General features: G+C 42.2%; 1 protein-coding gene across 12 annotated transcripts in view; it reads left to right on the top strand.

Moving 5' to 3' along the window:
- Positions 1-12,048, top strand: part of MIER1 (MIER1 transcriptional regulator) — a 472,995-nt gene extending 460,947 nt beyond the window's left edge. For all 12 annotated transcript variants that reach the window (XM_085602332.1, XM_085602330.1, XM_085602336.1 and 9 more), the window contains one exon: positions 8,813-12,048. In XM_085602332.1, the coding sequence (XP_085458458.1) occupies positions 8,813-9,132 (320 nt within the window). In that variant the 3' untranslated portion in view covers positions 9,133-12,048. The remainder of the gene's footprint in view (positions 1-8,812) is intronic.
- The last annotated feature ends 1,220 nt before the right edge of the window (positions 12,049-13,268 follow it).

Here is a 13,268-nt window from a genome sequence, read left to right as displayed (position 1 = left end):
GCATCTTGTTTGTGAGGAGTGAGCCATGTGTGGATAGGAAGAGGGCATGTAGTGCAATCTGCAACAAAGGTGTGTTCAACATAGACGTTACATTTAGCACCCAGTTTGGTAAAGATCTGTTAAGGAATGTATTTTGGTTCAGCCAGTTTGTTAAATGAAAACTGCCATTACAAGTTATTTTGTTTTCACTCTTGGATAGTCTTCTCCAGTATGTAAGGGAAAGCGATACGTGGGACCAAAGTAAACACAAGTTAATAAATATTACTCTTAGTCCTTCGGCCTCACTCCTATCTCCCTTACTTCATTTAACTCTCAGGCCATTTATCTTCTCTATGACTTAATTATAGAAATGAAGAGAAGGAATCTGTGGTTTGCGCTGGACCAGGCTGCAGATGATGAACAGGTTGATCCCCTACTCCCCTCACCCTCCCTCCCCGCATCTATATCTGTTACGCCATGACCAAGCCCTTCTCATTCTCTTGTGGCAATCACCACAACATCTTATCCAGTATTGGGGTATCTTTCATAGATTCACATGCCTGAATCATTCCCCGTCGCCGAGGCGGGAGTCCCCGGTAAATAAAAAAGTAGTGCCAAAATGCTAGTAGCAGTAGTAGGCCCAAAGAAAAGGCCCAAAGCCTGTATCTTAGCAGCCTATCTACCTCATTATGCAAAAAGAACCAAGAATTTGGTAACAACCAATCAGACACCAGCACCCTTCTAGAACCCTCTCAGCAGAGCCAGTTCTCCTCAGATTTTCACCGCACGTCGTGTGGAAGGGAGTTTCCCTTAGTGCCTCTCAGTTTTCTTTCAACTTGCTTCAGCATGTCAGACAAGAAGGCTTTATTTAAGTCCTGCAGGACCTGCACCAAGAAGAGAGTCCATGTTGATGATCAACATGTAGACTGCATCTACTGCCTCTACCCTAAACATGAGGCAAAAGATTGCAAGATTTGCCGCACCTTCCCTACAAAAACTCTCAGGGATAGGGAGGCGAGAGTGCTTTTGTGGCTTAAATCCTCTTCGGCTGAGGAGGATGACAAAGCCTCTACTTCTAGCAAGAGAGCTAGATCGCAGGACAGCTCTTCCAGCGATGGGAAGAAGCGTCAGAAATCGCATCATTCTACTTCTGATGCGCACTCTCCTCAGGAATCTACAGTCAAGCAAACTGTGAGTAAAAGCCTTTCAAAATCTTTGGCTTACTCTCAATCTTCAGTTTCTGTCACCTCGTCTGCTTCTTCATTGACGCAAACATTCACGACGACGGCGCTTACCTCACCTATTATGTCTACGAAGGTTACTATCCTCTCAAAGAAGCCCACCGTCGAGGGGTCGTCGACGAAGTCCTCGTCGACGAAGTCAGCAGTACCGCCGTCGACGATTCCGCCATTAAAAAGCCTGTCGACGTCGAGCTCGTCGACGAAGAGCTCGTCGACGAAGATTCCATCGTCGACGAAGATCCCGTCGACGAAGAGCTCGTTGACGTCGAGCCCGTCGACGAAGAGCTCGTCGACGAAGATTCCATCGACGAAAACCCCGTCGACGTCGAGCCCGTTGACGAAGGGCTCGTCGACGAAGATACCATCGACGTCAAGCCCGTCGACGACGGCTCCGTCGACGACGAGCCAGTCGACGACGAGCGCACCATCTACGATACCGTCGACGATCCCGTCGACGATCCCGTCTACCACAGCCCCGTCGACGACGACCTCGTCGACGATGATTTCTACTCCAGTTTCCACCAGGACTTTTCAACTAAAGTCTTTTCAAAGGCAGGACATTTCACCGCTTACTCCCTCGCATCTCCTGGAAACTTATGTTGAAGATGATGATTATGTGGATGACGAGGACGAAGGGCCCTTTGGGGTTGCTCGCCACCCTTCGGAACTGCACATTAAATGTCAGGAGGACGATGAGGATGAGGATTATCAAGGGCATTACTATCAGGAAGACATAATCGTTCCGCACCATAGACCCTGCTACACACAAACTCGTAGGAATGAGATGTCACATCTGCCCCCTACGTTGATACAAGACCTACAGGCCATGCTTGCAGATTATAAGCAGCGTTTTCCACCGCAGCCAAATGTTCCACAGGTTCCACAGACTGCGCCGCAGCCGGACCCATTGCCTCTGCCTGAGGGTCCAGCCCCAATGCCTCAACTGCCTGATCCTCCACAGGACCCGCATCAGGATACAACCTCGGAGGAGGAATACGAAGAGGGCGAGTTGCCAGACCCAGCAGACCCTTGGGATTCATATATAATCCCTATGCCTTCGCCACCTACCCCTCTACCATCTGATTCGCCTCCAGAAGAAATAGGGGGGTTCCATAACCTTATGCAGCGAGCTGCGACCAGGTTCAACTTGCCGGTTACCATTGAGCAGTCTGACTGTTTTCTGCATGATTTTAAGGAGGAGTCAAGGAAGGTTACGAGAGCTATCCCTATCATTGACTATATTTGGAAAGAAGGGGTTAAAATCATGAAAAACCCGGCATCAGTACCAGCGGTGCTTCCACGGATTGACAAAAAATACCGTGCTCCAGCCGACAGTCCCTCTTGTCTCACTGGTCAACCGCGTCCAGACTCTGTTATATCTCAGGCAGCCCAACAAAAGTCTAAGAATCCGGCAGCACCGGTCACTACACCACCGGATAGGGAAGGACGCAGACTGGATCTAATTGGGAAAAATTTTTCAACTATGGCAGCTGCTTCCATCAGGGCAGCCAATTCCCTAGCGATAATTGGGCGTTATGACCGCCAGATGTGGTCAGAAATGGCAAGCTTTATCGACCTCATCCCAGAGGATAACAGGCAAGACGCTCGAAAGATTTTGTTGGAGGGTGAGCGTGCAGCCTCAGAGACTATCGACTGCGCACTGGATATTGCGAATACTAACTTTCGCCAGTTGGCTGGGGCTGCGGTTCTTAGGCGCCAGGGTTGGCTGAAAGCTACCACGTTCAGACCAGAGGTCCAGACAAAAATATTGGACATGGCCTATGATGGCGAATCATTGTTTGGAAAGCACATAGATGATGCGCTCCAAGCAATTAAAACGGATACCGATACTGCAAGATCGTTGGGCTCCTTACAATACAAAAGAGGTACCTTCAGAGGAGCAAGGGGCCGTGGATTCTCTTCCAGAGGAAGTTATCATACCCAACAAAATAGGTACCAGCCTCAGTATCGGCAATCATATCAGTCTTCCTACAGACAGACCAATACATCTGGTTTCTCTCGTCAAGGCGGACGAAAAAGATCGCAGAATCAGGGAAGAGACACCTCACGGAAGCAATGATTTCTGCAGGGCGCCTTTCACTCCTTTTCCCCTGCCTGTGGGTGCAAAAATTTCAACTTTTGCGACCAGGTGGCAAGAAATTACGTCGGACCAGTGGGTTCTGGACCTGGTTCACAACGGTCATACCTTAGAGTTTGTCACCAAACCACCCAACAAACCACCCAAGGGACCCCCTCCCCCTCGTCTTCACTTACTATTCAAGGAAGCTTTAACAATGCTCCTCAAGAACGCAATCGAGAAAGTTCCTGCGCTTCAAAAGGGGACAGGTTTCTATTCCCGCTTTTTTCTCATCAAGAAGAAATCAGGGGAGTGGCGCCCAATCTTAGACCTTCGCAATCTGAACAGATTCCTCAAGAAGCAGGGATTTCGCATGGTCACTCTGGCGGAAATTCTAGGTTGCCTCAACGAGGGAGATTTTCTAGCTTCCTTAGATATGGAAGACGCTTACTTTCACATCCCAATACATCCGAAGCATCGCAAGTATCTTCGCTTCACAGTGGCTGGCGCCCATTACCAGTTCAAGGTGCTCCCGTTTGGGTTAAAATCTGCCCCAAGGATCTTTACGAAGTGCCTAGCTCCAGTGGCAGCAGTGTTGCGCTCCCAAGGAATCCAAGTCTTTCCGTATTTAGACGATTGGCTAATAAAGGGTCCTTCGGAAAGATCAGTCAAGACTGCTGTGACAACATCTCTTCGTCTGTTCCATTCTCTGGGGCTTACGATCAACAGGAGCAAATCTCAATTACAACCAAGGCAGATCCTTCCTTTTTTGGGCGCGCTGTTAGATACCGTCCGCTGCAAGGCATTCTTGTCTCACGAACGGCAGGTTCGTCTTCAAAACTTAGCAATCCGAATTTCCAAAAGAAAGTCAGTTTCTGTCCGGATGTTCGCGTCGCTGCTAGGGATGTGCTCCTCTGCAATACACCTCGTTCCTCTGGCGCGGCTCCGCATGCGACCCTTGCAGGAGGAGTTACACCTTCAGTGGCAGCAGGTGAAGGGCACCTTCGACGACATCATCAGAGTCACTTCAGGCATGAAGAGCGCTCTATGTTGGTGGTCCCATGTTCCCAACTTATCAGAAGGACTTACTTTCATTCAGAAAATTCCAGACTTTGTCCTCACTACCGATGCTTCCATGGAAGGATGGGGAGGTCATCTCCAAGATTTACAGATACAGGGGAAGTGGTCCCCAGAGTACAAAAACAAACACATCAACAGTCTGGAATTGCGAGCAATTTTTCTGTCTCTGCAGGCTTTCCTTCCAAGGATTGCAGGTTCTTCGGTTCTGATTCGAACCGACAATACTACCAGCATGTTCTACGTGAACAAACAAGGAGGAACAAGATCAGCAACTTTGTCCACGGAAGCTCAGGAGTTGTGGGAATGGGTCACACTCCACAACATAACCCTCAGAGCAGAACATGTCAGAGGTCTCTGCAATACATTAGCGGACACGCTCAGCAGATCCCAATCAGATTGCCACGAATGGGAGCTAGAGCAAGCTCAGGTGCTCAGAATATTCAGAGCTTGGGGAACACCACCGCTGGATTTGTTCGCCACGAAGGAGAACAAGAAATGCCGCTTCTATGCCAGCAGATACCCTCAACAGGGCTCAAGGGGGAATGCCCTGTCCATGCGATGGTCAGGGATTTGTGCTTACGCTTTTCCCCCGATACCCCTGATACCGAGGGTCATACGCAAGATGAAGTTGGAGGGCTGTCGTCTCATCTTGATTGCACCCAGATGGCTACGCCAATACTGGTTTCAGGAGCTCCTATTGCTATCACAGGACCAGCCGATCAGTCTTCGCCCGACGCCCACAATGCTGTCAAGGAACAAGGGTCAGGTTCTCCACCCGGACCCTCAGTCCCTACATTTACACGCATGGCTCCTGACTTCTTAGAGTTTAAGGACCTGGATATCCCTCAGGACTGTAGGGATATATTAACAAAATCACGAGCTCAGAGCACGATAAAAACTTACCGTCTAAAATGGAAACGGTTTTGCTGCTGGTGTGAAGCAAACCAGGTGCACCCGGTGGATGACCCTGCAGAAAAGATCCTTCCTTACTTGTTACACCTGGCAAGATCTGGGCTTTCTTTCCCTTCAGTCAAGGTCCACTTAGCTGCACTTTCAAGATTCAGAAGGGGTGCTCATGGCCCTTCTCTTTGTTCATCCTCTTTAATTAAACAGTTTATGAAAGGACTATTCCGAGAGTTTCCTCCGGTCAGACTTCCGCCACCGGAATGGGAACTCAACACAGTCCTATTACAGTTAATGAAGCATCCATTCGAGCCCATCCACAAGGCTGACCTAAAATTCCTTACATGGAAGGTTGCTTTACTTCTGGCTTTAACATCAGCTCGAAGAGTGAGTGAGATTCAGGCGTTTACTGTAAAGGAACCTTTTCTACGCTTCACTCAAGACTACGTGCACCTCCGAACTAATCCAACGTTTATACCTAAGGTGCCTTCACAATTTCATCTTAATGAACCAGTGACGTTAAAGACTTTCTTTCCTAATCCATCCACCCCAGTGGAACAAGCCTTACATTCTCTCGATATCAAGAGATGTCTTAAATTCTATCTTCTGAAAACAAAGAACCTCAGAAAGTCTGATCAATTATTCGTGGCTTATGGCCAAACTACTCTGGGAAAGGCGGTTACAAAATCCACCATTGCCAGATGGATAGCATCTACAATACTTTTCTGCCATGACAAGGCTCACAGGCCTCTGTTGAGGAAACCCAAGGCCCATTCCACGAGGACAGTAGCAGCGTCTACAGCATTGTTTGCTGGTGTGACTCTAGAAAATATCTGCCGTGCTGCGACATGGAAAAATGTCCACACGTTTACCAGACATTACTGCCTCCAATCTACGCATCGTGATGATGCAGCAGTTGGACAAGCTGTACTACGACATCTGTTTCTTTGAGATACCTTCAGGTACCCTTTTTTCATATTTTAATATGTAAGATGTTGATATCTTTAATATAACAATGCAATGTGTTACAATGATGATTTGCTTTCATGTTAACATGCTTTTCTCTTTATAGATGGCATATTTTGAATTTTAAGATCTTTTCTTATACCTCTTGTTACAAGCTGTGGATGCAATTAGGGAGTATCAGCACTAGTCTCCCGCCATCCGCAAACGACTGTATACTTGGTATACTGCTCGCTATTCTGATTCAGGCATGTGAATCTATGAAAGATACCCCAATACTGGATAAGAAAACAAGTTACTTACCTGTAACTACAGTTATCCAGTATTGGTATCTTTCATAGATTCACATGCACCCACCCTCCTCCCCGTAGAGTCAGTTCTATATAATTTGGGACGTTCACTTCCCACTTGTGCTACGAAAATCTGAGGAGAACTGGCTCTGCTGAGAGGGTTCTAGAAGGGTGCTGGTGTCTGATTGGTTGTTACCAAATTCTTGGTTCTTTTTGCATAATGAGGTAGATAGGCTGCTAAGATACAGGCTTTGGGCCTTTTCTTTGGGCCTACTACTGCTACTAGCATTTTGGCACTACTTTTTTATTTACCGGGGACTCCCGCCTCGGCGACGGGGAATGATTCAGGCATGTGAATCTATGAAAGATACCAATACTGGATAACTGTAGTTACAGGTAAGTAACTTGTTTTCTTCCTCTCCCCGGTGATCTTCAACCTGCACATGGGGCCCCTTGGTCTCTTACTGACAGGCAGGGATGTCAAGCTCTACCAGTGTGTTAAAACCATTCCAGTTTACTTGAAGGTCTCCTCTAGGCAACAGATTCGGTTCTGGAGGATCGCATTGCCACAATTCAAGCACGAATGTCACATCTGACAGGCGACCCACACCTCACCCTCTGACCTGCTTCCTACAGCCCCAGCCAAGTAGTAACCCTGCTATAATCCCTGAGGATCAGTCAACTCCCCACATCATGCTTGTTGGCTCTCCATCCTTTTCCTGAGTGTCAACCAAGGACTGATGTATTGAGGTGGGTTTGCCCCCGGCACAAAGCCACATATCTATCCTCTGCACTCTGGTTCTCACTCCAAAGATGTCACAGATATTCTCTTTGTGTTTCTGTCCCAATATTGGATCAAAGTATTAAGCTATTCTGGACATGCTTAGCTCTTTCTAGGCATCAACACCAATACATTTCTATAGCTGGAGCAGTGAGCCTGAATCAAGCTGGTCACAATGTCTTTTTTCTGCTTCTATTCCTAATGTATCATCGCTCTGTTCTCCTTTAGCACCTATCTCTTTTTCTAATTATTCTGAATATCTGATAAGCATTTATATTTGTATCTAATGTAAACTAAATGAGATTGTTAGTCACCAGTGATAGCAAGCAAAGGCAAGCACAAGTTTGACGTTCTGCATTAAATATGGACATCATCACTGGATGACTTCTCATCAGTGTTAAGTACTTAGATTTCACCATAAAGGCTAACCTCTACCTCAGCACTCAAATAACATGTCACTAATAATGTCTGATGCACCAAATAAAGACCTTTCATGAAACTTTGAAATGTTTTGCAAACACTGATCCTATCTTTATTAAACAGAGGTAACAGATTGCTGGTTGGTACCCTTGAGACACACCTGACCTTCTGGAGGAACGTCCTCCATACTGTTGCCTGTCAGATTAAAGGTCTTATAAAGTACCATAGAATCACACCTACATTCAGGGAACTCCATTTGCTCCCTCTGCACCGTGTTGAAGACCAGCTGTCATTGACGAGGCAGTCAGTTCATGCACTTTATTATACCTGGTTACCAAGATTAGGATTTCTACTGGATCTTGCAACACCCACAGCAGAAGCATCATCGCCAAACTTGAGACCTGAAAAGGCAGAAAGGAAATGACTAGACGTGAGACCTTCTGCTATGTGCGAAGAGCTAAAGCTCCATACTATCTCCACCTATGTATCTCCTGATGTACATTTCATAACACTCGGTCTGCCCTTTGACCACACTTCTCCTAAAGTGAATCTCTGCCTTGTGCCGACTTCTACAAGGACTGCACTAGCTGTATAAAAGCAGCGGTCTCAAATGACTAAAAGTGTACTTATATCTATGATGAGGAGCATATATGTATTAGAATAAAGATCAGACCATAGTTTGGCAGGAATGGGAATGGAATTTAGGACAAATGGAGGGTAGTCTTATGCCCACAAATTGAAATACTGTTAAAATGGGGGGAAGTTCTGTGCTAATAGTTGGAGGCCAGTGACTATTTAAAGGACGGTTCAAGAGTGAGATAGGTTGGTAGTTTAAAAGATTTGTAACCAGTAATCCGGATTCGTGTAAATACAATTATACAGAATTAAAACATTTTGGTTTCATTTCCCTAATGTAATGCAATGTAGCATATGCAAGGCGTAGTTTTTTGTGTTTCAACTCTTTTTGCAACTTTCAACCTTCCTTTAGAATTGTATGTTAGTGGCTTATATTTATTTTAGATATGTATTTTCATCTGAATATTTGTACTAATTTCCAAAGTGATTTTTCATGTTTTAGGTCTCTCTTCCAATGGTCTGCTGGAATTGTCGAATAAAGATGAAATAAACATGGAAGGATTACATTCAAATGGCCCTACTTGTGGTAAAAAGGAACATCTTAATGCCAACACCAATGGCCATGACAGTGGAAATACTAGTAACCACAAAAAAATCCATCTAAATACAAGAAATGAAAATGATTTTGAAAAGTCAAATGACAGATCTGCAAAGAGACCAAGAATTGACAGCAATGGTAAAGGAAGCGCAAACTCTCTGGAGTTTTTCCAAGGAGCAATTTCACACAGAACATGTGAAGAATTAGATACTTTAGATGGCTGAACTTTAAATGACTTTTTATTCCATGGAGAGATTCTGGGAAATTTGAAAATTTTCAGGGTTGATGGGCGACCTTAACACTAATCAGTGACTTTACATTTGTCAAACTTTGTGTACAGGTTTTAGTTGTTAAAGGTATTTGTGCAACAAGTGAGTGGTAGTGTTCTTGAATCAAAAGCTGCATATAGAAAGACTATTTATTTTGACCGCATTCCCATTCTAATGGTAGGGTTCCGAAGATGTAAACCATGACATTCTTTTAAACATTGCAGTTTGTTTAGGCTTCCTTTATGTATGAATGTTTATTTAATCAGTGTAGCATTCTGTTTAATTCTTGTATAGTAATGACCTTTCTGTACATTTGCTTCTCATATAGATTTAGTGTAAAATTAAGGAAATCCCATGAATCCTGAAAGTTATATTGGCCTCATTTTTATATATAGAATTTAAAGAAATAAACCAAGTCAGGTTTGTATATGTAAATTGTTGACATCAATGATGTCTTTCCATATTCCTATCTGGGCTTAAGAAATACATTCAGTATTTTTCCAGATTTCTTTGTAGCCTTTGAAAGATTTTTTTACAGTACTTTGTCTTGATTCAGCAATCCTTTCTTAAAACAAAGCCTGTATAATTGTTTTTCTTAACTTGTATATTTGGTAAGCTTTTCATTATAGGAGGACATTCTGCCAATTTATCATTGAAAACCATTTTTGTCATTACAAACAATCCTCTTTGGGAACGTTGTCAGTGTTTCTTTGCTTTTTGTATTTTTTTCAATCATCTGCCAACCATATTTCTTGTTGTTCTTTGCTCAAAGATGTGATGAAAATTAGTACAGTGCAACTAAGCATCACTCTTACCACTTTGTTTGTATTTGAGTTTAAAATTGGTTGAGTGTCAGTTATTTTTCAACTTTACACTTGTATACAAAACATCATGGATTTCAGCTGTCCCTTTCTTAACATAAATGGTAGAGTATAATTTGTTTGAATGGTTGGATCACAGTGGTAGCTATTGGCCCCTATTTTACAAACTGAAATTTGGATATTATGGGTTAATTAATAGTAACATTCATATACATCATAAGTTAAATATACTTGGCAAGAAAAGTGTGCACAGTACCTAAAAAGAACATTAATAACTCAAAAGTTCAGTCTAATCATTGTGATATGTTTGTGTAAGCTGTAGATTCTAGCCTTGCTAATGACTTGGGCAATATTGAAACACATAGAGCTTGCTCATAATAACTTACAGATATAGCAAAATTCTGTACACCAATGTAAATCAGTGACACGTTTTAACATCCTGTATGGAATACTGAGGCTAGTGCAGCCACTAGGCAGCGTAGAATAAAGGAATTAACGAATGTGGTTGCCCTATATTTTAATCTTAGTGGAATCACACAGAAGAGACATAAACGTGTGTGCGTGCAAACATATAAGGGGGTGAAATTGCAGTATGGTGGTATATGGCTCATATGCTGAGGGCTAACTTTGCTGATACCTGTTCTTTCCCGAATTTATATGTCCTCTAGTACATAATATCAATGTTGATAGTTAAAAGCTATTTAGACCCTGGCAAAGGGCAGAATTTAATTTACTGGATCCAAATTGTATATTGTCGCAGAAAATGTTATTAATGTAGTTTTTTATACATTACAGCTTCTGGATATTGCTTCCTGATTCTTACTCATTCCCATTAGTTCAGACAGTAGTACCCCTGAAACATAGCTACACGTTTACTTCTTTGTTTTGGTTTTAAGTGCCAATCAAAGTAAAAAGATTAGGTGATCGAAAAGTGTCTAAACCTGCTGTTATTTTGGTCCACATTTTCCTCCATGATGCATCTTCATTTTTGTGATTTCATACCAAAATAATGAAACTCTGGAATTGACATTTTCACTCAGCAATGTTAATTTTTTGTTTTTAAAGTAGTTAAGAATAACTACTTCCTCTTTCTTCATCCTGTGATAAATCTTTCATTGATCTACCAAAGTAGCATTGCTTTATGAACATTCTATTTATATGTTTTCTGGTCCTCTTTTTAAGATCCAAAGTATGGTAGCCTTATATCAAAGATGGTCTTTTGAAAATGTTTCTTAAACAAGATTGTTTAGTGTTTTTAAACCTTTTGCAACTTGTAGTCAGATAAGTATATTTTGAATTTATTTTAATGCATTTTGTGAGGTGTTCGTCTGCTTACAGGCACATTTTATAGGAACTTATTTTAATAAAACATTCTCAGGTTTCTTTGCAGACTAGAGCATGGTACATGTTTTAGAAATGTTGCTTGACTATAAAAAGTTGCCTTTTCATGTATTCTAAGAAATTAAAATTGAAAGAAGACTGTACACATTCCATTAATTTCTACAGCAATGCAATTCTTGCCTATCGCTTATGAATATTTAATTGTAACTAGCATTTTGTTTACATGTGTTGTACGCAATATGTGGTTTGTCATTGTTCAAAATGAAGCCACCCGAACTTAAGTCATTGCACTACTAGTACTATTTGAATTTCTGTTGTTATAGCTTTGGTATTTTAGTGAAACATTCAGTATTTAATACACTTTAAAATGAGTTTAGCTGGTTCACAAGTACAAAGCCACTGCTTTCTTCTTGATAATCTGCATTTTATCCAACTTAATCATGGTTACTCCGTGTCAAACATGTCTTGTTTCATGAAGTGCTTTCTGAAAAGTTCGCCTGGGTTTTAAAGAATTCAGTAACCTATTTATAAATGCTTTGCACATCTTTCTATTAAAGTCGAATTAGCATTTAAATGAACAGTGGTTACGAATCAGATTTTATAAGTCTTTTTGAAGCATCGTTTTGCACTGTTGGTATTTCCTCAAATATCCCTGCCTAATTCTTGTCTGCAAATCTTGGAAACATATTAAAATATTTTTTAAGAAAAACATGGCATTAGTCATTAAGATATTCTGTCAATTTTTTTCATACACTACGAACTGTAGTGTGTGCCTTTGCAAGAAATCTAGACATAGTTTCTAGAAAGGAGGGTTGGTTTAAGGGGCGGGCTGTGAGTGCATGTGTTTTCCTTCTAAGTATGTAAAAATGCCATTTAAAATCAGTGAGTTTACATATGCTTATACTGAAATATTTTTCATGGATTTCTATTCAGGCTTGCTCATTAATATTTAAATTAAAGGGTCTCAGTATATGCGAGTGTGTACTTGCTCAGAGGTACATTACAACAGACCGATAACCCATTATGTTCTCATCAGTTCAAGCCAAATTGCAAATAACAACTTTGGACCCTGGTCCAAACGAGCTTCTGCATGCTCTTTTTAAATCATATGCAGTGCAAGTAAACTCCGGTATAAAACTATGCACTCATGCAACAGGTGATCCCAGAGTTATGAAGGGGGATCAATAATCAATCCAATCTTTAAGGATGGCAATAGGCAACAGCTGCAAAGTTATCGCCGAAAAACCCTCCAAGACATTGTGATCTGTTGCAATGGGCAAATGTCAATAGGATTGTACCCCCAAACCAAACGGAATTCACTCAAGGAACAGACCGGAAACCAACTTATTGGTTGTATCACTAATAATGGATAAACTTAAACACAAGAAACAGCCGCTTTATTTCTGTTTCGTGGTTATATGTCTGCTTTTTATTAAATAAGTCGTAACCTTTTGTGGCAAAAGTTATTACACTGGGGCAACTTGGCCCCTCATAGAAGCAATCCAGCTGCTATATACTAGGACTTGGGCAAGGTTGAGAATTGGAGATGGACCTATGCTATCAAGGAAATAGTGACACATTAGTGCCTAAAGCAAGGCTGTGATCCTCTTCTATATTTATTCAACTTGTTTTTAGCTGACTTTTCGACCAAACTGGAAGCTGTAAATTCTCATGCACCACAAATAGGATCTATGGTCATTTCGAACTTATTATATGCGGACAATGTTATATTGATAAGCCAGACAAAAATCTCCCTGCAAAGACTCGTAGACCAGCTTTGCATATACTCGTCAACAAACAGCATGACCTTTAACTCAAAGAAAACAAAGGTCATGGAAGTGAACAGCAAAATCAATAAAAGGCATTAATAGAGGCGACCTACTATAGCAGACAACAACTTATAGATACCTGGGAGTTCTTTTCGATTGT

The sequence above is a fragment of the Triturus cristatus genome, chromosome 4_2 (genome assembly GCF_964204655.1).
Source record: "Triturus cristatus chromosome 4_2, aTriCri1.1, whole genome shotgun sequence".
NCBI classification, from domain to species: domain Eukaryota; kingdom Metazoa; phylum Chordata; class Amphibia; order Caudata; family Salamandridae; genus Triturus; species Triturus cristatus.
Note: the sequence above shows the minus strand (reverse complement) of the source record. Positions and strands in the feature narration are given on the sequence as shown.